General features: G+C 46.1%; 2 protein-coding genes across 10 annotated transcripts in view; both read right to left on the bottom strand.

Moving 5' to 3' along the window:
* Window positions 1–65: 65 nt before the first annotated feature.
* On the bottom strand, window positions 66–25,992 carry OIT3 (oncoprotein induced transcript 3). 4 transcript variants are annotated; one of them, XM_086752022.1, is made up of 13 exons: window positions 25,155–25,293; window positions 24,307–24,443; window positions 23,494–23,742; window positions 20,682–21,012; window positions 19,516–19,795; window positions 15,572–15,946; window positions 15,004–15,114; window positions 11,159–11,281; window positions 9,905–10,027; window positions 7,094–7,254; window positions 6,034–6,449; window positions 2,527–2,626; window positions 66–1,036 (listed from the first exon to the last, which is right to left on the bottom strand). In XM_086752022.1, the coding sequence occupies exons 5-13, from the start codon at window positions 19,577–19,579 to the stop codon at window positions 848–850; spliced, it is 1,662 nt and encodes a 553-aa protein (XP_086608148.1). In that variant the 5' UTR covers window positions 19,580–19,795; window positions 20,682–21,012; window positions 23,494–23,742; window positions 24,307–24,443; window positions 25,155–25,293; the 3' UTR covers window positions 66–847. The 4 variants fall into 4 exon arrangements, with proteins under 4 accessions (XP_086608148.1, XP_086608149.1, XP_086608150.1 ...); XM_086752023.1 differs by lacking the exon at window positions 25,155–25,293 and adding an exon at window positions 25,862–25,992 and having other exon boundaries at window positions 23,494–24,443; XM_086752024.1 differs by lacking the exons at window positions 19,516–19,795; window positions 20,682–21,012 and having other exon boundaries at window positions 23,494–24,443.
* The window catches only part of MCU (mitochondrial calcium uniporter), an 84,667-nt gene continuing 81,674 nt past the window's right edge, over window positions 24,543–27,535 (bottom strand). For 5 of the 6 annotated variants that reach the window (XM_086752026.1, XM_086752031.1, XM_086752030.1 and 2 more), the window contains one exon: window positions 24,543–26,501. In XM_086752026.1, coding sequence (XP_086608152.1) covers window positions 26,385–26,501 — 117 coding nt within the window. In that variant the 3' untranslated portion in view covers window positions 24,543–26,384. Of the gene's footprint in view, window positions 26,506–27,535 lie in introns of all 6 variants that reach the window. The other variant, XM_086752029.1, reaches the window with a different exon arrangement.

The following is a 27,535-nucleotide window of genomic DNA, read 5'->3' as shown; positions in this document are numbered from 1 at the left end:
CAGAGCCTCTCTAGACCAGGGTAACGCATTTCAACTTTCAAACAAAGACTTGGCAGCAGCACGTGTTGGGGGAGGTGTTTAAAGATGTTTAATGGTCTTTTTCTTACAATCAAGGTGCTATAGCACTTAGGAAAGGCACCACATTTTTGATGGGGGGAGAAGAGGGAGCAAGATAACGATACACTAAATATAAGAGGAAAAACTGTTAAACTGCATGCAATTGTCAAAAGACACTAAAAAAAAAATTAAGTTTCATTAAATACCTTTTACTATTGAAGAATAACATTTAAATGTGCCTGTGATCTGTGCTTCAGCTGCCTGCAGTGACAACTGTTTTACAGCTCCAAGGAACCTACACATTACGAGATAGATATATTTTTATACATGGTTTTATTAACAGTCATCCAAATTCTCAGCGCGTCCAAAAGCTTCAGCGTCGTTCACAGAACTGCAGAACGTTCAGCTACGATACTATTTGTATTGTCTGACCAAAGAGGGGCTTGAATAATATTTGTTTAGACCAGGACGAACAGTCCCGTGGAGCCTGCAGGAGGATTTAGGGAAAGACAAATTCGGGATAATGCCTCAGGCCTGCAAAGCAACAGGGTCCCTTCAACTGAAGGGTTGTTGGGAAGAAACGCGTGTAAAAACCCAACCGTTCTGCAGTTCAGGTTGCACGCAGAGGGCTGCCTCGTGTGCCCAACATAATTCACAAATAATCATCACACAGTTAGGGAAACGAGTCCTGAGGTTCAAGTGGGGCTTTACCAAATACCTCTTGTTTCTCAAACAACCATGAATGAAGGAATTGATGAGGAAGGTTGGTTGCTGTTCCCATGAGCGGGCGTTAGTCGTCAAAGTCAATTCTGATGGGACCGCCTGTCAGGATGTGGTTTGCCACACGACCAGATTCCTCCTCTTCCTCCTCCATCTCCATCGCTGCCGACCTGCGCACCCGTCTCCGGCAGCCCTGGGCGCAGCGAGAGCTCTCGTCCAGCGCCCCACACACGAGGATGCGGCAATGCAAGAATACCTCCTGGAGGGTGGCGAGACAGCAGGGCAGGTCAACGCGCAGCTCTGGGAATCATCATGCCAACCGTGGCAGCTCTCAGAGAGAACGAGCGACCCCATCCCCACGGTACAGCCATTTCTGTCCCCGCATCAACAAGATCCTGAACCACCATGGCCATCCACAGCCAAACTGGTTGCTCCATCTGCTTTCTTATGTGCCCAGGAGAGGGCACGTTTTCCAGAGTGCCCAGCTGAAAGCTCAGAGAATGGTGTCTGTCTGTCATCCAAGGGCTAGACAGGGAATAGGAAGGAGTGAAATGATCCTCCAGAGGAAGGGATTTAAATGCCAGGAATAAGCTTGGAAGAGCTCACATGGATTGGCAGGAGCTGCGTGGTAGGAGGCCAAGAACGCCTGCAGCCTCACAAGGAGATGGACGGACAGAAATGTGCAAGAGGATTTGACATGAGCTGAGAAAACATAACCTAGGAGATGGAAGGGCAAAGGAGAAAAATGTAGGTTGACAAGGAGCTAAGACTGGTAGTTGAAGGGAGAAGGAGAACACAAAGGGCAAGGAGACAGCTGCCTTTTCATTCTGCACAGTAAAGGCAGTGACAGAATTGCTGCTCCCTGCCCTCTAAATGACAAGGAGAGTAAGCAAGATCTCTGCAAGCAGCGATTAGGGAAGCAAATATTTGTGAGTGTTGGGTCAACGGTGAGGTTTGAAGCAAAATCCATTGCACAGTCCAGGAGGATGCAGGGTGGAGACAGCAGTGGCAGTCAGACAGCCAAGCGAAATTTCTGAATTTTGAAAGATCTCATCCGTTTTAACCTCACTGAGGCTCTCCAGGAGCTGGAGTGGCAGCTTTATGCCTTTTGGAGCAAGCAACATTGGCTGAGCATAACAAGAGTGGCCGAAAGACCTGATTTCTTCTGTCACCGAAAAGGAAAGCTATTTGCAGTAGGAAAATGGCACTGTCCTTCAACTGTCCTCGCACTGCAAAGCTTCTGCCCAAGCGTGCCACGAGCCTGGATGGCCTGGTTTCACATTGAATTAAACACTACGGTAGCCCTGTGTCTGGAAACCTGGCACCTGTTCTCACAAGAGCTAGAGAAGATATAAAGGCTGAAGAGATTCAAAACTACAGACTGTCTTGTTTTAAAGATAGGACACTGCCTAACTCCCCGGGGGTTTGGTGACTGGGAACAGTTTTCTCACCCAGCACACAAGGGTCTACTAAGATTACCCCGGAAACAACAATGATTTTGGCGTGCTACGGCTTTGGTGTTCCACAACTGTCCTTCACGTTTCATTGAATTTTAGTTGTTTTTATCATTCTTTACTAATGTACTTGTGAAAGGCTCCTGAAAGACACAACTGCTGGAACAGGCACAGCAGCATCTGCCTTGCGCCAGCCATTCCTCCCCCTTGCACTCTAATACAGCCAACCCTGTGCAGAGACTCCTCAGTCAGATCAGGGCTGATGCAATATCCGAGAGGCGGGTTTTGAGCTTACCTTGTTGTCTTTGCCCACAAACTTGAAGACGGGAACCTGGAAATGCTTGGCAAGATGGTCCTTTGACGTGTACTGTTTCACCGAGTCATCAGAAACGCAGCTGAGGAAAAGCAGAGGGATAGGCTTTAATGGGTTTCCCAGAAATGGAAAAAGAAAGGAAAAAAAACCATCCCAGCCTTCCCAGAGGAAGGCAAGGAGAGCTTGGCTCTTTCAAGCTAAGCTACCATCCATGCTACATCCTCTTTGGCCACAGGAGAAAAATCGGGAATGATGGGGAAAAACACCAGCCATGATAATAGCATCTCCAGACCGAGACCAGCTCGGCAGCAGAGAGCCGGCAGGACGCAGTCCAGCCCCATCAGCAGAGGGACTGCCAGGGAGCTGCAGGCAAATTTGTCCTCATTTCACCTTCCTGTGCAACAGCCTGCAGTGATCGACAGAACTGTCCTACAGCATATGATGTCTTATGTTTCTTCTGGATACTCGTATGCATGCACATAAATCATGCTGAAAATGAAGAAGCCGTTACCCACATTACTAAAACATCACAGATGATGAAAAGCAAAAATCCAGATCTACTTGGCTTTCCATCATTTGTATTTTTCGTCCTGCTAGACTTGGTCAGACAGCTCAAATTCACTACACTAAAACTCATCATTTCGATTTCTTCATCATTAGCACTAAGTGGTCACGTGAGAGGCCACAGATCAAGAAAACTAGCTACTTTTATAAAAAAATAACATTTCAGGTGCAGTCTATTTAAAAACCTGTTACACCCTATTTAGAGTTTGCCAGGGAAACAGCAAGACAAAAAGTGATGATGACTTGATAACTCCTGCTGCCTATCGCAAAGCCTCAGGCGTTTTTAGAGGCCCTGATGCTGCTGTTCTATTGCGTTACAGTGCAGCTTGTCCTTCCTAGCAAGTTAATTCCAGAAATGTGGACTTTGCAAGGTATTTTTTTTTTAAAAAGTGGTGGTAGAAGAGACAAGAGGTAATGGTGTGACAGCTGAGAGTCCTACTCTTGCAGCAGCCTTTAGCTTCCATCTTTACACCAGAAATACGTAAGGGCTGTCAGAAATGCTGATGTTTGACACAGCCAATTATCAAACAGCAGCAAAGCCCCATCTATATGCAGCTCTGCTCTCACTGAAACTCTATTTGGAAATCTCTGTGCTCTTCGGCTGACTGGGCTCCGTGGGCGGCAGCCTACTGCAGGCCCTGCCAGAATCACCCATCTGCTACGGCCAGCAGAGCAACGTACATTTACAGAAGCATCAAGCATCGGCCCGATGCTACAAATGAGGGGCAGCCTGAGGTGTAACGAGATAAACTTGGCAGTGGAACTCCCTTAACCACATCACGCTCAGATAAATCGCAGTTCCTGACCACATCGGATTGCAACGCATCGCCCTTGGTGACACGACCTTGCTCCGGGTGCTCCAGAGAGCTGTAATGTTTATCACCTGTGCAATCGGTCAATGCCTTTTATTTATTTTTGTTTTGAAAAAGAGGAAGAACAAGATCAGAAGCAGGAGAGCTGCTCTGGGGCTAGCAGCAGTACAGGGTATTATGGAGACAGCGGGGAGGGATCTGGGAAAACCCTGATTTCCACTGGGGACACATCAGCATAGGGAGAGGGCCGAGTCCCACAGAACTGCAGGTGGAATTAAGAGTGAAGAAAGCAGGAGAGGGAATTTTTCCCACCTTCAGTCTAAGGTATATCCCCTCAAATTTAAGCAGTGTTTCCCTCTCCTGCAGGTCTGATCCTACGTAATCAAACTGATTTAAAAATCCCAACTTTATTGCCTTGGGCTTTTGGGGCTGCGTTGACGGAAGGAAACTGGGTTATTACAGAACTCTTTGGAGCAGGGACAGGTCAGCAGTGTATTCAGCTAACATTCCTTTTTAATTGCTGCGAGCACACAGGGAGACAGAGAACTCCAGTTAGCACAACAGCACATCGTCAGCCTTTGGTCTAAGCGAGCGGTTCAGTTTAAATACAGGACAGCCTGGCATGTCTGGGGACACTGGGGCCTGCGGTGATGGCTGGAGAACGGAGCAGGCTGGATGAGGCTCCAGCCCATTTTTCCCTTTGATGAAGTTTTAATGCCCTCTGCAGGATAACAGTACCAAAGGGGCTCTGGTGCCGTAAATCCTCCAGCTAATGTCGTGGTGAGTTCAAGAGACGACATTTTTCTGCCTTCTCCCTTTTCTATTCGGCTCAGGTTTTGGCAAGTGTTTGGAATCTCATCGTTTTCACTCACGGTGACAAATGAATGAACATTTGGAGCCTTCAGTCTGTGAAGGGTCCACAGGAACAGCCAACACAGGGAGTCAATAAATCAACCCTTCCATTACAAATCCACTCCTAAACCCCAGAAATGGCAGGCACAGGAGGACTGCAGCCTAGGATGGAGGGAGAGCAAGCTAATGCTGAAATTTTTGTCGGAAAGAAATGAAAATGGTGGTTTTGTTTACTGTACTCTGCAGGGTCCCTTTGCTACAAGACAACCCCACGTGACCTGTCATCACCAGCTGCAACGGTGGATGATTTAGCCTGGCAACTGAGGAAATAATTGTTGTCCTCATTAGATGGTTTGGCAGACGGAATAGAGGACTCATACGACCACAGCCTGCTGACTGTCGGGCTCTGACACTCGGGTATGTCTTAGATATTACTTTGGCTGGACTTTCCTCCCTAGAGGATAGCAAACTGGTTCCAAACTGGGACATTTCGACAGCATTGTCTGGTTAAGTTGCCAGGCACTGCTGGATGCAAACGCTCCACAGCAACGTTGCACCGTGGTGCTGTCATGTTAGCACCCAAACAAGTGTCTGAAACCAAGGGTCAGCTTAGGAGCCACAGCAAAGCCCACAGCAACGCTCCCCAAAACCCATCACAGTGAACGCACAGATCCACCCTGAGGTTTTTTTACTACCTGGAAAGATCGCTAACTCCAAACACCTCAGAAAATCATAGCCAAACTGAGGGACTCGCTGCACTGACAGGCATCAGAGAAAGAGCAAAGCAAGGGGAGCTCCTGGAGCTCCAAAGCAGGACCAGCCATGGAGTCTTCTGGCTCATGCTATAATGCGGCCATTATGGGAAAATCAAGAAACTAGCTGCAGCAGCTGCGTGGCAGTGGCACGCAGCCATCAGGGGGTTCTGCCGATTGGTTTGGCTCTCTGCAGGCTGGCAGGGAGAGGGTATCAGGAAGGAGATCTTTTCTACAGGAGCCAACTCAATTATCCACCAGGCTAGTTAGAGGGAACTATGTCCTGTAAAGTCTGCACTCTCTCACTGCCTCCCACTGTTTCTCCCCACCACTTCTGATGGGATAGGAGGTTTCAGCTTGATGGCTGAAAGGCCTGGCTGCTGGTGATTGCTAGGAACACAGCAGATAAGCTGCTGTGGAGAGGTGAAAGTGCTTCCTGCATCACACAGGCAACACAACTTAGCCCATTCCCATCTAACAGCCAGCAAGAGGGGGAACAGCGAACTCACCCATCTTGAATCAGGTAGTACTTCAGGATCTCATCGATTTTTGAGGTGGGGGTGGCAAAGCAGCTCTCTACCAGTGTCTCTAGTCCACTGACGTGCACCAAGGGTTCGATGCCAAAGTACAGAGAGTCCCGAAGCTTGAGGGTGGGAAGGGCACCCCTGTAGGGTTCATCAAAGTCTTTGTCTTTGAAGATCTCAAGAGTGAAGGGAAAGATGCCCTGGTTGCGGCTCATGATTTCCAAGGGAGAGTTCTTGAGATTGGGCACATAACCTTCAGAGATGGTGTACCGACGTGGGAACTCACAGGTCACAGGGATCAGCAGCTTGCTGGTGCGGACAATGATGTCCCCATTGCTTCCTGGAGTCTGCTTTGGCAAGCCGGTCACCAGATTGGTGGCAATGATCTTATCATTTATTACCTGCAGCAAAGAAAGGAGTTTAAGGGGAGATCACCGAGAAAGACCTCTCCTAGTTCAGACTAGCAGCTAAGTTTACCTTGTTCAGAGAACTCGAACATAAACCAGCCACTGAAGGTACAGCTTGTAGATTTATATGCTGCAACCAGAATGATGTTGACCCTTACCTACGAACTAAGGGCCTCTTGTCAGTTTGCTGTCAGCTTCAATGCACTGTACTCCTGCACGAAGCAGAGGAATTTGCTTCCAGTTGCTACCTGTGTGCTAAGATGGGCTCTCTGGTTCCTGACCAGTTGCTAGTATAACCTTTGAAACATTATTGGGGGACCAGATTCTGTCCCAACAGGAGGGTGAAGAGTGACACCACTTCTGCTTTCTGCACTGGAATGACGGTGAAGCCCTCGGTGAAGTGGTAGGGGAGCAGAAAGCAGTACCCGTGCTGACAGACGCACACCACTGGAGAGGAGATGGAACAAGCTCTCCTACTTTGGGATGCCACCCCAGGTCTGGTCTGAGGACAGCTGCACGGCAACACAGGGAACTGCCCTGACGGTACAGCTAAATCAACTTTATTCCCCAAGTAAGCGATAGCCAAGTCCCCAAATCCAAGAGATGCCAAGAGACTGGACAGCAATGGGTATACGTACATCTACAACAGTGCCGCAGGACTTCAAGGAGAAATGGATGTTGACATGAGTGCCGTTGGATACTCCCTTGCACGAAGTGTTGATGAGAGAAAGGTCCAGGCCTCCAACCAGGTCCTTTGGGATGCTCACCTCAATAGAGCTGGACTTGCACAGCACTGGAACTACAAGAAAAGTCCCCAAAATAACAGTCAGCTCTACAAATCTACCAGGGAACTGGGGAAGGGCTATACCAAATATTACAGGGTGAAAAAAGGAGGCATCACACGCTGCATTTATGATTACTCTTACCATAGTAATGTCACTACCTATCTTACATTCCCACCTACACAACACAAACCTCCTGAGCTACCACTGCACCAGCGCCCCACTGTCTCCTGGTGCAGCAATGCCACAAAAGACAGCAAAGATGACCGCTACACTTGCAGCAGAAACTTAGCTGCGCGGTATTTCCAGCTATACTTACTGCCCAGCACAGATCTGATAGGTCTCTCTTGCACTGCTATGTCCTGGGAAGAGTCTTTCCCAGATACGGATATCAAATTCACCTTTGGATTTTAATACAGATCTCCACATTAACTTTTTAAAATTAAAATTCCATTACATAAGAAAACGTAGAGACTGGACAAAATGAAAAAGGAGAGATGAGAGAAAAACCGCCAATAAAAAGTAATTGCTATGTTTCCTTGGGTGTATATATGTCTATTCAGCTACGCACAGGCGTACTGGTGCATATATTCTGGACTCTTCTCAGCCAGAAAAACAAACCCCCTGCAGAATTTCCATTTATTGAATTTTAAAATCACATGACAAAACTCTTTGGAAAATATACTAATTCCCCAAGCTCTTTCGTAAAACTAATTACAGTCCCAATCCTTGACATTCACATGTCTTCCCTTAACTTTGATGAAGTTCATTACATAATCCAGCATTCCGGACCTTGGGTACAAGGCACGCTGCTAAAACACGTCTTTTACCCTCCTTAAAAAAATTGTCGTGTCCCAGCTAAGGCGTTTGTAACGGCTACCATGTACCTGCAGGGAGAATTTTTCATTGCAAGTTGATCTTTTCAAGGTGATATGCTAAAATGTACGCAGCGCGCTCTCATAATGGCATTGCTGAGTTAGAACAGAAAATTAAAGAACGAAGAATTACCTTAACTTTTCCTCCATCTGCAGTAGAAGGCAAACGGGAATAATGGAGCATGTCAAATGGCAAAGCTCACAAGGAGACAATGGGCTTTGAGAACACAGTGCAATGCAGAGGTTTCTTTGGAGAACTGACTGGGTTCACCCTCACACACTGCAGAGCATCTGTAAGTGCCGGGGAAGCCTCCTCGTTATCACTTAAAATTCTCATTTTGCTGTCTGCTATTGTTGGCAACGTGTTGCTTGTCCAGCCTGCGGCTCCTTCCTTGGCCTTTCAAAGCACAGCTGCCTGGAGCAGGGGTTATCTTTTTGCACAGACTGCTCAGCAGAACAGGCTCTCAGTCCTGGAGAGCCCTGAACCGCTGCTACGAACACAGACCGCACTATGGTACCCTGCTTCGCTGCACACAAAGCTTGGGCGTGGGAGAATGGAGAAAAGCATTTCAGCATCACACTTCAGAAAGAGGTGAGGTATTAGGATGGTCTGCAAAATTCCAAAGATTTCACCGGTTGGGATGTTTGTGGGAAAATTGTAGCCAAGGCTGTGATTTCTACGGAAGATTATTAATGTTTGTTCTGAATGTAGAGAGCGCGCAGAGGAGGGTTGATAGGCTGCAGATCCAATTGCTTAAGGCAACCGTGCCTGCCCTGCACTGTTAATTACTGCTATAAACCTGATTAGATGCCATGAAAATTTGCGTGGTACAGTCCCAGATATATTCTGTCATATCTGCTCAAAATTGCAGACCGCTGCGTGGGGACATAAGTTCAGGAAATGCAAAAGAACACTCAATCTCACTTCACGAGACGTCGTACCCCGAGCCCCAGCCTGGCACCCGGCAGTGCTGCCGCCCTCATTAGCGGCCTCAGGAGAAGGAGAAACACTGGCTGGGAAATGCACGGCCTTCTAACCCTGCTGGGGTTGCCTTAGGGAGCCAGGATTGAAGAACGTTGCCCTTTCCTGGCCTGGATCCATCAATGAGGCCTTCAGTCAGTAAGTACAACCACAGCTCTAGGAAATTCCCATCTCCTCCTCCCCACCTGGCTCTGCCAGAGCAGCGAGCACCACTGAATCGCAAGCTACAGACACTCTGCTTAACTTTCAGTGCCCTCAGGAACTTCTCCCTGGTCATCTGCTCCCTGCATACAGAAATGAAGTTCAGATGGAAGGTCTTCCAAGGATAACACTGCCCTTGCCTCTATGCAGCAGAAGCAACAGTCAATTTTCAGACGCTGTCTTGGGCACTTTGCCACGGGACAGCAGAAACAACTAGTAAGAGAATGAGGGCCCTGCATCAAGACATGGGAATTTTAAAAGCCCAGCTTGAAGCATGGAAAATTTCAGTTCTAATAGCATAAATTTGTCAAGCAAAGCAATATAATGGGAGATGTTAAGCAACCTTAATTGTAAATGAACGCTGCCAAAATTGCCTGTGATGCAAGATGCACCCAGCTGGGCCCCGTGTCTGTGTTCTCCTGCCTGGTAAAAAGCGCAGTGTCTCCAGGCTCTCAGTTTTGGATGATCTGTCATGAGTGGCAAAGCTCCATTAACCAAAGTGGAAAGGACAGACTAGGAGAACACAACAAAATCAAGAAGAAAACTTCCTTCAGACATGGTTTTGATTTCCAGGGGACAGAGGCTGTCAGGGAGATTTTGTTGACCTACCTTGGCAAGTGTGGTTGTCTTCTGACAGAACAAGGCCTCTCGGACATTCACATTGGTACCTGTCTTCCACTTCAATACAGGTGTGGCTGCAGCCCCCATTGTTATTGTGACAGCCTTCAATTTCTGCAAAGAAAGAAAAATCAGCACGCCCTGCTCCTCAGGCAGCTGTGCAGGCCCCAACATCTCCTCCTGGCTGTCTAACAAACAGTACGATCAACACAGAGCTCAAAGACAAACAGCACGCTGAGAGCTTGCTTCTAAGAAAATGCAGTGGAAAACTATTTTTTAATTGTACAATTTCCTGTGTTGGCCATTTCACCATGAAGTTAACAAGGGATTCTGTGAAAAAGCTTGCCAAATTCAACCACGTGCTATAACAGACATACATAAGGTGGATGAACAGTCTTCAGCCGGGCCCTTTCTAACTTCTGAGACATCCTCTTAAACTGTATTTTTATGCTGTTTCTCACTTGCCTGTGGGTTTCCCAGCTGTGATGGAGATGGGCATACTGGATTCCTGCATCCCCTTTGGAGGCTGAGGATGAAACTCTGCTTGTAGGGGTTTGTTTAGCAGGAATGTTGCTAGTTTGAGAGTTTTACAGTTAGAGGTTGGCTATGCTGAGGTGTGTTATCACAGATACTAGGTGTTCTCATTAAAACAATAGTATATATAATACAAACAAATCATAAATACTAAATATTTCTCCCCAAGCCTGCCATCAGAAACGACTGTGTGGTTTTCACTGAAATCTAAAGAAAATAATGGAAATTCCATACTCAATCCTACACATCACATGGGAAAAAAAACCAATCTGAACACTCCACGTGAGTCAAAGTAATGAGTAAAGAATTATAAGGGAAATTTTGAGATACTCTTAACCCTACTCAGCCTCACCAACTCAGGTAATCAAGCTAATCATCTTGCATCTGTTCTTTTTAGCAACAGCAGTGAGGTGGCTCACCAGTAAATCACATACCCTAAGAGCTCACAAAGCTGAGGGCACATCTTCAGAAACAAAACTCCTTAAACAAGACTGTAAAAGTTCCCAGCAGCAGTGTTAAATTCATGAAAAGCACCAATCCTTCTTACAGAAGGGGAAATCAAATGATATATCAGAGGCCCTAAAATCCCACTGGCAAGCACAGAAGTGATATGAGCGACACTTAATCCCCGCTGCAAGGAGCCAACAGTGCTGCAAGGCGAGGGGAATGATTTATATTGTTTCCAGCAGCCTGTGAAAGCCGAAACCTCACCTTCACAGGTCTTCCCGTCGCTTCCCAGAGTGCGCCCGATCCCGCACTCACAGCGGTAGGAGTTCTTCAAGTTAACGCAGAATTCACTGCAGCCTCCATTGTTCTGCTCACATTCATTTTCATCTGCAAAAAAACACACCGTCAGAATATGCCCCCTGGTAAATACACAGCTGGCAAAAAGGGTCTGCGACGTGGGAGTGCCGGTCAGGCCGTGGACCAGCTTTCCTGGCCTCGTGGCCCGGATCACAGCAAAAGAGATGAGTAGTCCCATTAAATGCTCAAGACCACTACATACTGACAATAGCAGTGTGTTCTGTCACGCTGTGTCTAACTCAGGAGCAAAGCAGACCTGGGGGGAAACTTTCAAACCAGTTCCACATGCTGAAGGAGTTCACGTTTTCATTTATCTTCTCATCCTAAACTACTCCCCTCTCCACTTACGAAGACATTAAAATGAAGTTAACATGACTTCACTGCATGGTAAAACTAGGTGAATACCAGCATCAGTCAAAAATAAACCCTATTTATTTTTGTATCACACCTGCTACTGCTACACGTGGCCAGCTATCCTACAGCAACTCTAAATGATTCAATCCTTATTTCAAAACAAAGACACAAGAATGAAAACCAGCTGTAAACGTATAAACAAAGCTGAAATCAAACCAAAACATTTTAATGAGCCCCATGAAAATTCCCAAAGCACCATGTCATGAGGACTTTCATCATTTTGGCTTCTTGCCCCAGTCAGCTCACCGTGGTAAGACCCAACCTGGCACTGGTGCCACACAGGCCACCACAACCATTACCTGCTCAGATGCTCTGTACCAAAGAGGAGACGAAAAGCTCAGTTCTGAGCTACTCACTCTGAGGATGCAGCTCCTCATTGCCCCACCACGGCCCTCCCTGCTCTGCTCCGCTCCTCTGCAAGCTCTCGGCAGAGCTGTGGCTCCTACCTTTCCAGCTCAGCAGAAAGAGCAGTGCCTGAGCTTGCACCCCACACTTTCTGGAGCGGGTTCTGGATAAAGGCTGCAAAATAACCTTGTAATAGGCCTGGACTGAGTTTTTATAAGCTAAAGCAATTTGCCCGTGAATAATACCCGCATCATGTTTCTGTGCTGGCTGCATTCAGCTCTAGATTAGAGCCTTGTAGGGTGCTGAGGGTCTTTATCGAGGAAAAAGCACAGCACATGCTTTTGAATCTCTTAGTAAAACTCTGAAAACTCATAATCTTCTCTGCTTTAAAGGCTAAAGTTCCTCTGCCTTTTTTTTTTTTTTTTGAAAGGTACTTGGTTTTCTGAGTTTCTCATTCTTCAACGTGATTTAATCTTTCTGTGCAAAAAGTGAATCAAAGAGAGAGGAAGGGACAGTCATTGCTATTGCTGAGCCACAAAACTCTGTGGCCAGAATGCTGAGGTTACTAATCAAGGTTCACATGGGGTCTCACCAAAACAGCTTAGCAGTTACCATTTACCAGATGTCAGAAGCTGAACACCAAGAACAAAGAAAAATGCTGTTTGAAGAGACAGCTCAGAGATGAGCTCTCCTAGGTATAAGTGTTTCCACGCATACACAGTACCCGCAGCTTGCGGCTGGCAGTGGTGTCTCCTTCCACAAGCAACGTGAATTGAATATTTTTAGCCAAAGAAATGGCTGGTACCCTGCCTGAGGAGGCAGGAAGCATGTCCAGGAGATACAGACACTTCCATTTTCACACAAGTGACAGGCCTCACACTTTCCCTTCTAACAATAAAACTAAAGCTGCTTAAAAAAGAGGGTGAAGATGGAAAGGGGCACTGGCAAAGGCACAGAGATGCTGTTAGAAGGTCCTAGAGCTTGGCTTGGTCAAGGGTTGCACCCAACAATTCACCGTGCCAGTTTTCCAGGTTCTATAACACACCACAGATATGTCCCTGCTCCTCTGCACCAGTGACAACCAGTCCTTCCGAGACACAGGCTGGTTTTCTTGAGACTGGATTAGGAGGATGGCAAACTGATTTTAACCACAGCTTAGTCCAATATGGATCCAGCTATCCAAGAGATCAAAGGCAATGCACTGAGTTGCCAGATCCCTGACAGAAAGTCAAAGACCTAATCTAAGCCCTGAGTAAAGTCTGGAAATGAAAATATAAAACTTCGAATCAGCAGTTCTACTCAGGGATTCAAAGAGAAGTCAGCCTGGCACAGGGACGCTCACAGAGCTGCTTAGCATTACTGCAGCATCTTCAGCCCCCCTCTTTGGGTGAGCTGGGAAAAGAAGAATATGCTCCATATAGGAAAGGCGTAGGAAAGGCTAATACAGATGTGGTTTCTCTGGAAGGCTGGCACAGTTGCTGTCAGAGATGTGATTGCACAATTACTCAGCACAACAGAAAGTCATGAGAAAGATGAGCGAGCCATACGACGAGAGAGGCTGCAGGTAGGTAAAGCAGTGTGATTATTATGGCTGAGGTGTCGTGCCATCTGACTGTCACGAAGAGAAGCAGCAGTATATAGTTCCTGCCCAGCCTGGCCATGCAGAGGACGAAGGCAGCTCCAGCACACGCAGACAGGCTCAGGACTGCCGCCAGCCTCCCTGCGAGCCTGCCACACGTTTACTGAGTGCTGGTGCTTGTCAAGGGCATTTCTGTGCCTGGAAGCCTTGCAGAGAAGCAGCCAATAGATGCTTTTCATTAGCTGAGAGAGCTATGTCAGCCACTCAGCTGCAGAGATGTGGAGCAGCTTCAGCAAAACCTTCCTGTAGAATCAGTGTGAGCAAGTGTAAATCTGCAGCAAGGCCAGGCTGCTCCCTCCACAGACTGTAAGGACTGTGGCCCTTACCCTGATGCCCACAGATATGAGGAATGTGGAGAAAGAATCCACCCACGCCTGCTTTGTCAGCTCCAGTCCGAATGGAAGAAACTTATCCGGCACATTGCCTGCTGGACCAAGGCTGCTCTCAACTTCTCCACCAAAACAAGCCTCAAAGACAAAGACAAGCTCCCACTTCCCCTCTCTTCCTATCCACCAGTGTGGCTCTGCAGCTCCCCAAAACCCATCCCATCCCAGCCCCTCCACAGACCATCTTTCCTCCTAAGAGCTCGCAGCCCAGGTGCTGTCCTCCCAGCACCGTGCACAACCACAGCCGTCCTGACCTTAGAGGTTCACGGGGATTCCCTCACAAATCCCTGAAGCCCAGATTCCCTGCTCTGCTCTCACTTACAGCCCTCTACCTCCCTCCCGGTCACGTTAGTCTCCATCAGTGCAGTCACCCAGTGCCAGCCCCCTGAACATCACTTTGCCACGCTGCCTAGAATCACTGAGGCTGTGCTGTGACCTGCAATCCCTTGGCTCTCCTCAAACCCCAGGCCCTGGACAACGCCCCACAAGGGCAGCAAGCACGGTGAAGCTCAGTGCATAGCCCTACGCCTGCCAACAACACTCTTCTTAGAAGAAAGAGACATTCAACAGAGCGAGTGAGAGGAAATCTCCAACGACAGACTGCACAGCTGCTCCTGAATACCAACGAGGCTGTACCATGATCTTGCAAAGAGGTTCTGCTAATGAGAGTGAAGCTGCTGCCTTCAGCAGCTGGACCATGCAGAAAGCAAATTTGGCCTCTGCACACGCGTAGCTCCAGGGGCACCAGAACGTATTCAGTCATGGGATATTGTATCTCACCCTGCACGGAGAGATCTGGGACCATGTACAGAATCAAAGACATTTACAGAATCAAAAAGCAGAAGAACTACTCTCAGGATACTTCTCCTTTTTTGTACTGCTTTGTAAGACAATGGATTGAGATGTGAGCAACAAAACAAAGGGAAAAGAAAGTGCCAGTAATTGACACAAATGATTTCCACCCTTACCAAGACACGTCTGCCCATCAGGTCCTAGTGTTGTTCCCAGGGAACATGTGCAGTCGCTGGTGTCCAGGCAGGAGTCCTGGCAATCCACCACATCACAGATGTCATAAAAATCTAGGGCGTGAAAAGAATGTTGTCAGCACAAAACACTGAGCATGCACCAAAAATACTCTATTTGTACCATCCTGGGCCGAGTCCATCAGTCACAGACACAGGAAAGCTGAACCACTGAAGCTGATGAGAAACAATCTAGTTTAATTACTGTAAATCAGAGATGCAAATTTTGGCTTTGGTAGCATGCCAAGACAAACCACAGGGCCCCCAGAGAGCATTAAATCGCTGTGGCCAGGTCAGCTACGGATGATTTCCTCTAGCTGAACAAAGGCTGAACAATTCACAGAGGGAAAACAGTCACATCTCTTGGCCACCACCTGCACTGCATCACCTGACAGGTTTCTGAGTGAGAAAGCCAGAAACCAGCCACCATCTCTCTTGGGTGTACGGGTGCTCACTGTCTGCTGCATCACAGGGAGGAAGGGGTTTCAGAAAAGCGACCTCGGCAGTTACTTACGCCCACAGTACGCGTGGAAACAAATGCTAGGCTTGGTTAAGTGATACACGTAGTACCCGCCCGGACACGCCTTGACGTCGATCGTGGTATTCCAAAGGCAGCAGTTCCCATTGAAGCTGGCACAGGCTTGGCGCGGGACGACGCCATCTGACTCTCGGGGGTGGCTGCCGTTCAGCCAGATGGGAGCGTGGGTCCCACAGTGGTTCTCCGGGATGCAGAAGGTAGGCATGGCATCGCCGGCCATGCCAGTGAAGCGATACCACTCTCCGTCGATTTGACTGTCGCATGTCGGCTGGCCGTGGGAATCATTTATCTGATGATCCGTGTTCCTCCAGGGCTCGTTCAGGCTGATGTAGGCAGAGCAGGGGTCCAGGGCTGAGATACGCAGGAAGAGACAGAAGAGAACATCTGGTAGATATCAAATCAAGTTGGTGACTGATAATTACAAGGAAAACAAAATAATTTATTTCTCTATTCCTGACTTAACAGAATCATTGTGATAGAGAACCCTGGGGAGAAACAGCAATACCAGCTAACTAATTGCCTTATGGAAGGTTCTGACAGCTTGTTTTAAATGTCTTGGAAGAAAAAGTAAATTAACAGAGCTCTCTTAAACATTATGCAACAGCCTGACTTGCTGTTTAGCTGCTGTAGAGTATGATGGGGGTGGGATTTTGCCGTAGGAAATATGTCCTGGTAGCACTGAATGAAGCCTAGGACATCGGACCTTGGGTCAAGTGCTAACAGAGCATCTGCAAGCCCTTCCTGAAGTCACTGGTAACTCCCACGTGCCTTGGACAAGAGGAGCAAACTTCAGACAGGTTATGCAGCCTCTCTAAAAACCCATCCACAGCCCACATCAGCCCTCCCAATTCAGTTGCTATAACCAGAAGCAACAGGATCACCTTGCAAAGCATCAGTTAAAACATAAACCTCAAGACACGCAACGGGAACACAACATTTCAAGTATACGGAAATAAAATATTCTATTTCTATTATTAGACCTTTATACAATTGTAAGCAATCTCTAAGCATAATTTATTAGTTCCTACTCACTTCAGGGTACCATTTTTAACAGCTAAATATAAGAACTGCTATTGCAGGTCACAATGAAGATGATTTATGGCCCAGCAGGCTCTCTCTAACCAAGAGTGTACGCTTAGAGAGGTGAGGTAGGAGAAAGAGACCCTGCTCTATTTACCTGGGGTTTTTTTCTCCACTGTCTCTCCTATAGTATGTTTATGCCAAGGTCAGTTGAAAGAGCTGTAAAACTCAAACCGTGCACTTGGCAAAATTCTGCAGCAGGGCACAAAAGAGAGGTGGCAGCCCCCTGTGTTAAAGATCCACTTAGATGTCCCCTGCTCTCCTTCAGAGACCCCGTCCCCAACGTCCATCTCTGTTAAAAGCTAATCACCTCTACAAGTCACAGTATCTGTGTTGTGGTTTGCTGTGATGGTGCTGCCCCCCTGCATCTGAAACAGCTTCCCAAAATATTTTTATTTATTTTCTTCAATCTAGAGAGCATGAACATCTGAATCAGGACCTTCCGGGGAGGAAAACGTTCAACTCCTTATTCAGCCATGTTCCTTGCAAGCCCACAAACCCTCCTGGTCTCCATAGGAGATCAGATGTTTGTGAGAGCAAGACAAACACACAGAGCTCCTGGTATATCCGTGTCTGTTCATGACGTGCTCAAGGAGCGTGTCGCTTTTCTGAGGCCTTTCTGAACCTTTTACAAACAATTAAAACATAAGAATACCATAGGGAGAAAAAAACCTGAAGAACTGAAGTGTTCATTACATTTTCAGTCTTCTAATTAACCCTGATTTGGCAGCTTCCTCACCAGAAGTCCAGAGGTTTCATTTTCACTTACATTTAATACCCGATTAAGCACCACTTACCCGTGACTAGCTGCTCCCTATTAAGCACAATGAATGCTAATGTTGTCTTGAGTAAGGAAAATTGATTACTATTTGCTAGAATTAGGCTAATAAACCCAATCATTCCAATTAAGTGCATCTCAGACTGGAATATCCTCTACTTTCTGCACCATATTCCTTTTTAAGTTCAGGCAAACGTTCTTGGTTCATTTTTAATATTCGCTTCACTGACTTTGAAGTGGAACTACAAGTGCTTCAGAGAATGGACTTCAAGTCGCCCTTGTTTAGCTGCATCCTCTGTAAATGTCCGTCTCGCTGACACGCTACCTGGTACCTTCTCACAAATAAAACGTCCGCCTTGACAAGCATCCTTACGCCATCCTCAGCCACAGATGCATTTTTGTTTGGCCTCTAATCCAGCGCCAAAAGCAGGAGCAAGCTGCGGTAGTCAGAGCGCTGCAGAGCTGCAAGCTGGCACGGGGAGCGCAAGTCTGGGTTACGAAGGGGATTTCTAGTGCCAGAATTCATGAGGTCTGCAGAAGAATTCCCACTCCCACCACAAGCAGTCCCTAGTTTTGAGCAGTAGAGGAGAAACCGCAGCAGGAGTCTCTGATATCAGACATTCACCAAGCAACCCCTCGCGTGCTCTCAATTTCACTGCCTCTCCTTGGCCACAGAGAGCAGCAGCACTGTTAAATCCCATCCTCCAAAAGCTTGCTTGACTTCCTGTGACAGGAAAACATGGATCCTGCCTTTGGACATACCAGGAGGTCCAGAGCTGAGAAAGAGCTTCCTCTGGGCTTCCCCCATGTAACTCACTTGGTTTCCACAAGATGAGTCGGTGTGGCTTTAGGGTGAGTCACTGACTAAGATTGAAAGGTTTTTGTGCCGCTAAAAGCCAAATGAGGCAAAGCGAGGAATGCCCTGTCAGCTTCCCAGCTGGGCTGCACCAAAAATACACACACTCTCATTAGCCTTCATGTAGTATAATTAACTTTATGAAATATCCTTTGTAGTCAGACTGAAAACACTCATCTAGGGAGATCCCATTGTCTCCTAAACATTCAGAAGATAACTTAAAGACAAAGTTTACTGAGATGAACATGCAGCAGCTTTGAGGGAGCTGGAAGAAGGCATTTCAGGGGGATGGGGTAGCACACGTTTCCAGCTTTTATTTTTCTGAGAGCTTCAGGTGGGAGTGAAGGGGAGGCAGAGAAGCAGAAAAAACAGACAGTGCTCTTCCAAACACTGCAGACCCGCAACAGCCACCCTCAGATTGCCAGGGCTGCCCCAAGCCAAGCTCCCTGCAGATGCCAAGCAATCATTAGCAGCACAGTTTACTGAAAACTAATTTGAGTTTTACAGAAAAAAAATGCCACCAAAATATAGAAGCAACCAATCAACCTCTCATCTCTTCTCAGACAACAAAAGCATGGGGGTTTTGCACAAGACATAGTTAATAACTGTCTCCAAGTCCCTCTGGTTTTCATTATTCTTGGCTCAATTTTTCCCTCCCCAACACTTCTTGCGTGGCCTTGAGCAATTCAGCCTGACAAGCATTAGCTATGAAGTAAAACTTCGCAGTTTATCATCTTGATGACATCATTAGTTCTCTAGCTGACATGCTAGCATATATATCGGATGACAAACCAGGTTCTAGCAAGCATTGCTAAGCCCGCCATTCTGCAGAGAGATTAATCCTGTGTGTGTTGTGTAACGGAAGATCTCTGCTCTGGCACAAGCAAGCAATGAAAAGGAGCAGCACTGCATTATGACACTAAATTCAGTTAAGATTTGTCAAAGAAGCGGGTGAAAAAGTAGCATGATATCTACTCAGTCTCTCCCGTGAAAGGAGAGGAAAAATCCCACAGTGCCTTGGCAGCAGAGATTCTCCCAATAGGGGAGCCTTCGCGCTCTGTGACAGAAAGATCTTTCCAATTAAAAAGAACTTCACAGCACCTTCAAAGAAAAATGACATTTCTCACGTCTTCCAGTCTTTCACCAAGGCTCAGCACGAACCTTAAAGATGGCAAGCAAGCTTGAAGGCGATGCCTCTTTACTCACCCATCGAAGACACTGACTGCAACTGGATGACAAAGCAGACGCAGAAAAACAAGTACTGGAACATCCCACTCAGCCAAGGAACAAGCTACTGCTCGATTAACAGAGGCTTGAAAGCCCTCGCACGCGCTGTGGCTCTCGCAGCCTTCCTCTCGGTGGAGCTTCTGATCCCAAGCTTTCCGAAGAGCAAGTGCGATAGCTCTCCTGGAACTTTATCAGAGGAAGAAGCTGAAGGGATGTGGGGTACAGCTCCAGCCTTGACCTTCGCAGAGCAGCTCTGCCCCTTATTGACAACAGAGATGGACTTACTGATCAATCTTGTTTTTTGGACTCAACCCGCTATTGTTTTCTGGTCCGACTGCCCCACAGTGACACCTCCGCTATCTTATCCGGAGAAGAATTCTAAACAGGGGACACCCGGACATCCCAAAGGGATAGAAAAGAAGAACAGATGGGTGCTTGTTGTTATCTCTGCTCCTTCCACAAGTCATACGACTTCGTGGCTCCCCGCAAGCAGAAAACGCCAGCTAGAGCGCCTTAACTGCAGGAAATATCGGCCAGAGGAGGAGAACTGACCCTTCCGAGCAGAGATTGCAGGGGAGCGCTTGGAGCAGGGCTACAATGGGAACATCAGTCAAAGTGAAGGACCGGTGTCCCGCAGGGAAATAAACTGTTCCTACGGTACACAAAGGCCCTTTCCACTCCCAATCACACAACCTGGCCCACTGCAGCAAGATTATCAAATGAGGCAAAGACAGACCTTTTTGTTGCAGTAGTGTTATGATTTCTGTCTTTAAAAAACAAAAACCAACCAACAATCAAGAAACCCAACGTTACCAAATTAACTTCCATGCAAAACCGAGTAACTGAGAACCTCTACCTTCCTGGTTCAAACCAAACCGGGCTGAGCTGCAGGGCGTTACCACGTGCTCTGCCTATAGGTGAGATGCAGCGCACGGATCTGTTCTCTACTAAAGCAAACCAAGCGCCGCAACTGGCAGTGAGAGACACCAAAGGCAACGTGAATAAGCAGAAATGGATCTTCCCTCTCATCCCACTAGCTGTAGCTCTTCTAGAGAATAGATTTAAAGCTCTGTTTCTAACATATACACATCTACAGGTCCCTTCTTATTTATGAACAATGGTCATACAGTTCTCCAGGAAATCACCTGGAGAAAGCTCTCCATCAGCAAAGAGTACAGCTAAGCTGACAGTAATCGCACAATCAAGCAAGTGTAGGCATTTCCCCCTTTCGTTTGCACTCTGCATCTCTACAGCAGGCTGGTGTTTGATGCGCTAGCTTCAAATCCCAGTAGGAAAAAAAAAAAAAAAGGCTCCGTTATTTTCATGCAACAAGGAACTGGGTATTTGCCTGCTTTGTAGAGACTGTACATTACAGAGTTCTCAATGGCCTCTCTCTGTCTGGGTGTTCCCCTGGCAATATGCTGCTCAGCTCCAGCTCCACCCCAGCAGAGGAGTCTTTTTCAGTGGTGAATGACTCTAGGAAACAACAAAAGAAGCTTTATAAATGACTGTCATTGCTCCCACTATCAATAATAATAATAAAAAAAAAAAGCTTTCTGGCTATATTGTGCTGACAGCTGTGCAGTGCCAGAAGTTTTTTCAACAACAGGAAAAGAGAACAAATTCACTACACAAAGCTAGCAAAGCAGATAACCCTCAAAAGGCAATTATGTGAATTCCCAGAAGAAGAACTAAAATTGAATGGAGAATAATACAGCAAGCCACAGAAAGTTATATTTTGCCATTTTCATTGAGAGGTTGATTCATGCTTAAGCTCCTGAGTAGATAAAACTGACTAGCTTGAATTGAATTTTCTGTTTCTGTTAGAGGTTTAGATATTTCTCTGAACCGTTTTGTTACCAGCTGCTTTTGTTTTTGTAGGTGGTACATTAGGCCTGACACTAGTAATGTTTCCACAGCTATAGGTAAGTGACTAACAACCAACAATTAACAGAGGGAAATGAACAGCATCATAGCGGTTTTGATCCTCAAAGGTCTCACAGACTCAAGTTCTTCAAAAGGAATTAAAGTGGGAGATGACCCAGCACTCCCAGAGACGACACTATTCCAAATCACCATAACAACCTAGTTCAGGGAAACAGTCTAAAGCTGGATAAGATTCAGTCTGCTGCCTCCAAACATCTCCGAGATCCACAGGAAAGACAAAGACCATCTCATTTTTCCAGAAGAAGCACCAGCAGACACAACTCTATCAGCACTCCCTCTTTGCTTTGCCCGTTATTTCAAGTGATATACATCACCTCAGTTCCCCCATAAACAATAGTAGCCCAGCAAATCTATGCTGCAGGGAGCTGGAGCAATTATTCCTGATGGGGAAGAGAAGGGGACAAATCCAAACAAATAATCCCCCTCCCAGAGATGTGAGGGCTTTACTGTCTTTATGCAAGGAACTCAAATTCTTCAAGGCATGAGCTAGGCTGGAGAGCCTCATAACATCTGTAATGGACAAAGATGCTTTGGTGTTTGCTGAAGCTGGCCTTGTCTTTGTCAGAGCCACCTCTCAAGACACCCTGATGTTTGAAGTGAGGTGTGTGTGGAACAGCTCTTGGTGCAGGCGCAAGAGCTCCTGCAGCCTGCCTTGAAGCAGCAGGCGGAAGAGCTAATCAGCGCTTCCTGCCGCTGGGAGAGAGGAGAACCCGACACACACACGCAACAGGATCCCTGCCTGCCATTGATTTGAGGATGTGTGTTCACAATAAGCCTTGACAGGGTGCTGAGATGGATTGCATGAGTGTCAAGGACTGAGAGATAGGCTTTGTTTCTGTAAACAACTTGTCTCAGGACACAGCGCCAATTGGAAGGGCTGTTGAGATCAGGGAGCGAACGTGAGTTTGGTGAAGTACAAGCAAACTCAACACAAGTAAACCACTGAGACCCCATTAAAATCAGACAAGTACAGAGCTCCAAGTAAGGAGTGCCAAGTTATTTCCTTTCCCTTAGTGGAGCCCCATGGTGTTTTAAGAGTGTTTTTCCACAGGTCTTACAGAACCCAGTGTTTTTTGCACGATCCTCAGTTTCTAGCTGGAGGAATTGGGGCATAGACAGCACAGCCACAATTACAAAACCAGTCAGGGGCAGAAACAGGAGTAGGATCCATCTTTTGTAAGTTCACAGAGTCACAATGACACAGCATAACACCAGCTTCTCCCATACTTCAGGGTTAGATATGCTCCAAGTTTTTTATTTCCATTCCTGCATTTTACTTCTCACCCCTTCAATTTCAGTATAGAAAGAAAACTGATTTTTCTTGAAAGGGAATAATTGGAATCTTTTGGGATAGGTAGACAAATACTTAAGATGTAAAAAGATCCTTCCTATGTGAAAATAAACTCATACAGTGCGGCACAGAGGAATGCAGTTTGCATTTACAACTCTACACAAAAACCACAGAGGAGATAAAGAAAATTATTCTACTGGCTCCAAAAGATAGGGCAACTTGGCCAGCTTCACTCGACTGACATAGTGCCAAGGTCTGACAGCCAACAGCAGCTTCAGAGCATCACGCAAACCCTCCTAGAGCCAACGCGGAAGTGTAAGAACTTGCAGCAAGGTGATCATCATCCCTGCCTGCCAGGCTGACAGGGTTACATGGGAAAAGAAAAAGGGTTTCTTCTTCGCTCTTCAGGAAAAGGAGCTATGAACACCTCGCCTGGAGACACTGGAAGGCAGAGCCTCGCAGGCATGGCAAGAAGGGAACCCAAGACGTATCTCCAGACAACGTAAAACTTGACATGTTTATTTGCAAGCTCCCTCACAGAGAGGGGAAAGAGATTACACAAAAGAATAACAAAATTGGGAGAAAAAGCAGCATCTGAACACAACAATGCACACTGCTGTTCATCCTTAACAGGGTTTTCAGAATACAGTGTTATATTAAGACTCAGGCTGCACTGCCTGCTCTTAAGAAGTGCTGCCAGTGGCACAAGACCTTATTACCTGCCTGGCTGTCATATTTCAGGGCACAATTGTAGACTCTTTTTTCCACATCATCCCTAGAACATTAAAGCACACACAGGAACAATTTTGCCACAGCGCTTTCTTGCTTTCAAAATAGGGATTGTGGTGCTAGATGTCAAAACCTTCAGTTTTTCTGGATGCCAAAATGGACGTCGTCTTACGCAACTGTTCCAAGCAATTTGTCTGGGGAGGGCAGCAGCTCATCCATACACGGCAGCAGACTTAGGGCTGCTTGGAGGAAGAGGGTTTGTCAGCATTGCTGAACTAAATTCACACAGTGATTAAAGATAAGTCACAACAACTAACAGCTTCCAGCCCCTCCTCTCTGACTTAAAACAGCCAACTCTCTCCTGTGTTTTTTAAGGAAGTGTCTAATCATGGATTTTTTTTTTTTTATTTTTTTTGAAACAGTCAATGGACATGATAAAAAAATCTTCTGGCACCAAAGGTCCCATTCTAACATCCCATAAAGTTAGGGCAAAGTACAGCCTGCTGATTCCCCAAGTTAATGAACAAACATGTCACCATGACAAATCGGACCACAGCCATTCAAGGGCCCAGAAAGAAAGTGACTGAAGCTTAAAACTTCAGTTTTCTTCTGAAAACAGCACTTGAATGCGATATAGAAATATACTGACACCACTTGGTACGTTTTAGGTTGCTGGGCATTACATGCCCATAGATATTCTTGTCCTGCAACCTTCCATGTGCCTCCAGATTTTGTCAGCCTCCACAGAGAGCTACTATGCTGGTCAAACAAAGGCAGATCTTTGTTAGACCAAACATCTCTACCTCACCACCTCAACTGCTCCTGAGATCCCTGTGTTATGCAGCTAGGCATGGCAGCAAAATCTCCGTTCAAGCTTCTTCAGGAAAGCTATTATCTGCATCACCACGGCCTCAGTGATGTAAGGTCAAGAAGAAACAACCTAAACAAAAAGAAATGGAGGAAACTCAGCACTGACAGCTGCCACATATACAACATTCTCTTCTCAACTGGGAAAAATAATGTTATTCAAGAGCACCGATTCAAAAATTGAATAGTTATTTATTGTTCCAGAAGTACATTGCTCTTTTATACATATTTCATAAATGATACAGGATTTTACACATGTTCAGTTTGTTGGTTTTTTTGTTGTTTTTTTTTTTTAAAGAAGGACTTTTCTCCATGCTCCCTCCCTCATCCCAAACACACACCAAGGATTCAGCTACAGGATCGTGTTCATTTTTTCCCTTTAAAACTCACCACACAAACAGGATAAAACAGATAAAAAAATAATCACACAATGTAATTAAATTGAAAGACAGAGGAAAACGGGAAAGGGGAAAAAAACCAAACTAGAAACATGCACCCATTCGGTCCAACATGCCATTGAGTGAGAAGAGGCAACAATCCCAGCTGTGTTTCCACATCTGCAAGGCACCTGGCATCTAGTTAATACTGATTTATTTCTTTCCTATATTTTTTTAAACCTGGTTCTCCAAGAAAACCAGAAGCCTCTTTCTATGACACAGTGAGGAGTAGTAGTGAAACGTCAAAAAAAAGCAGCTAGCCTTTCTGTATATAAAACTTAGTGTCCTTCTCCCACCTTCATCCTGTCTCCACAGCATTTATCAGCAGGATGCTCAAACAGACTGACCTGCTTTGAATGAAGAGATGTTTTATCCGCTTAGAAATCAGCCAGCCTCGGCTGGAAGAGAGGGCAACAGGTTGACTTTCCTTCCTCTATTTCTTTTAGCCAAGAACAAGAGATGTCATTAGCCACTCCTAAGAAATTCTGACCTGTGGGCGCAAAGTTTATTTAAAGCTACTTCAGAGTAGGGGAAGTGCTGGAGACCTGAAGTAGTTTTGTCTCTTGCACTGTAAAGAGCCCTGGGCTTTCAAAAAACCTCTGGGCAAGGAAAATGCTTTGACCATATATGAGACCTTTTATCCCATTACACAAGCAGTCCAATACAAAGTTTCATTATTCCATGTTCCAAACCTGCTCATTTAAGCAGGAGTAATGATTCTGCAACAGTTCCATAATCCTTTAAACCTTCATAATTTCATAGCCCAGATGGCTGTCAGATTTGGGGTAGGAAGAGGGGAATATCTCCCTCTCTTAAGACTGAATATAAAAAACCTCTCATGCAATGCTGCCACTGTTTTCTAGAAGGAGCTCAAGGGCATTGGGACGCAAGGTTTAGATAGTAATTATGGAATAATCCACAATATCAATTATCAAATGTCCAGAAGAAAACCCATTCCTTCTCTCAACTTGGCTACAACCAATCAGTGCTACAAATAAGGAAAGGAGGAAGTCAGTGGAGCACATAGGGTCGGGGCTAGGAAGGGGAAGCTCACGGTTTTCCAGTAGAAAGCAGTCTTGTAGTAACTTTATAAAAGAGACCAGGTCTGATCAGAAGTGTGCGTGTTATGGCGGTGGAGCGCAAGTTCTGATCACCAGCCATAGCTCCAGGTGGCTTGGATTCTTTGTTCTCTCTTTTTTTTTTTTTCCTCCTTTCTTTTTGAGAGAGAAAGAGATTTGAATCAGGTAAAGGAGAATTTAAAAAGCTAAGCAGGCTGCTGGTGTCTTATCAAGAGGCAGACCCTGCAAAGCTGGAAGAAGACATCCATACACCCCAGCATTACATTCTTCGCACGAACCCCCCAAATCCTGTATTTGTACACAATTGCCATTCAGACAGTTTTTAAATGTGACGATTTGCCAAGCCCTTTTGAGAACTAACATTCCACAATGTCCCATCTTCAGATTAAAGAGATTCCCCCCCCTTCAAGTCCTTTGTCTTGATTAAAGGTAAAAACCCTCCACCCCCACACCACCTCCCAGCTTCCACCTGCAATGCTTTAATTAAAAAGGCAAGAGCTATGAACAGGTTTTTTGCCGGGGTTCAGATCTTCTTTGCTGATCAGTCCTTTTCATCAATTTGCTGGACAGGCAGGTGAACCTGCAGTGGGTCTCGAAGCCTCTTAAGGTCCAATTCTGCCTAAAAGTAAAAGACACATTATAAAGAACAAGCTCCCGATACACCTGCCCAAATATCATTCCACTTTACAGAATGGAAAGCTTTTCTGCATTTCCTTTTTTTTCCTGTCCAGAAGGGAAGCCTTCATAAAGTAAAACAGGCTCGTATTTGTGAAAACCATTCTCAGCACCTGAAGACATTTACTCTGTACTTCTCTAAACTTACCTACATGCAGCCACTTAAAAGGAATATGGCAGCGAAGATTTGATCCCGATGAACTAACTGGAAGTTTGGTTTTGTTTTTTTTTTTTTAAAAAAAAAAAACAAAACCAAAACTCCGACTAGATGAATGGAAACAGTTACTTCTAGAAGAAAAGCTCCATGAGAATACAGCCATGCAAGGGTATCTGTATTCAGCACCTCATGAGAAGCCTCAGAGGTCTTTTTGGGTTTTCTCACGAAACCAAGAGAGCCTAGCCCTGAGCTCCCTTCTAACTCCTTGCGCAGCTTCTTCTCCAAGGCACAGGGAGAATCCATTTTGCCCTGGATGTCCTACGCTGTCATTTCCAGAGCCTGGGAATAAACAGAGAAGGATACAGAGCAATGAAAAAGAAAGCAGTAGCTCTGTTTTTTTCTGCTCATGCCATCCTTCTGCAGAAAGGCTCTCAGAAAGACGAGGAAAGATCTCTACCGGACTCCTTTGTTGAACAGATCCCACAAAGTGGACAGCCTGCCAAAAGCGTCTGTCTCTAGAATATGAGGAATCTACCCCCGACTGCCTCTAACAATACCGCTAATTTTTTTTAACATCATTTTCCAGGACTGCAACCCAGTGCACTGAAGTGCTATGCCAGGAAGATACAAACTGAATGGATGCAAGTCTTCATTTCTCACTAAACCCATCTGGTGTGGAGGAGCTGAGAATAAAGGAAATCTTGAATTAGGCTCCTCTGAGGCATGAAGTGCCTGAAGCAACTCAAGGTTTGCCAGGCCCCTACAGATGGATATAGGCAACCATTCACGCTGATTTACACATCCAGCAGTTCTATTC

The sequence above is a fragment of the Chlamydotis macqueenii genome, chromosome 7 (assembly GCF_036417535.1).
Source record: "Chlamydotis macqueenii isolate bChlMac1 chromosome 7, bChlMac1.mat, whole genome shotgun sequence".
NCBI lineage: Eukaryota > Metazoa > Chordata > Aves > Otidiformes > Otididae > Chlamydotis > Chlamydotis macqueenii.
This window is presented reverse-complemented; position numbering and strand designations above follow the sequence as displayed.

Excerpts from the sequence above, each read along its gene's own strand:
- OIT3 (XM_086752023.1), bottom strand. The coding sequence starts at position 19,579 with ATGTTCCAGTACTTGTTTTTCTGCGTCTGCTTTGTCATCCAGTTGCAG. Across the intron at positions 7,255-9,904 it reads AGACAACCACACTTGCCAAG|TTCCAGTGCTGTGCAAGTCC; the intron begins GTAGGTCAACAA and ends CTTTTCTTGTAG. Across the intron at positions 6,450-7,093 it reads CCTGCGGCACTGTTGTAGAT|GTAATAAATGATAAGATCAT; the intron begins GTACGTATACCC and ends TCTTTGCTGCAG.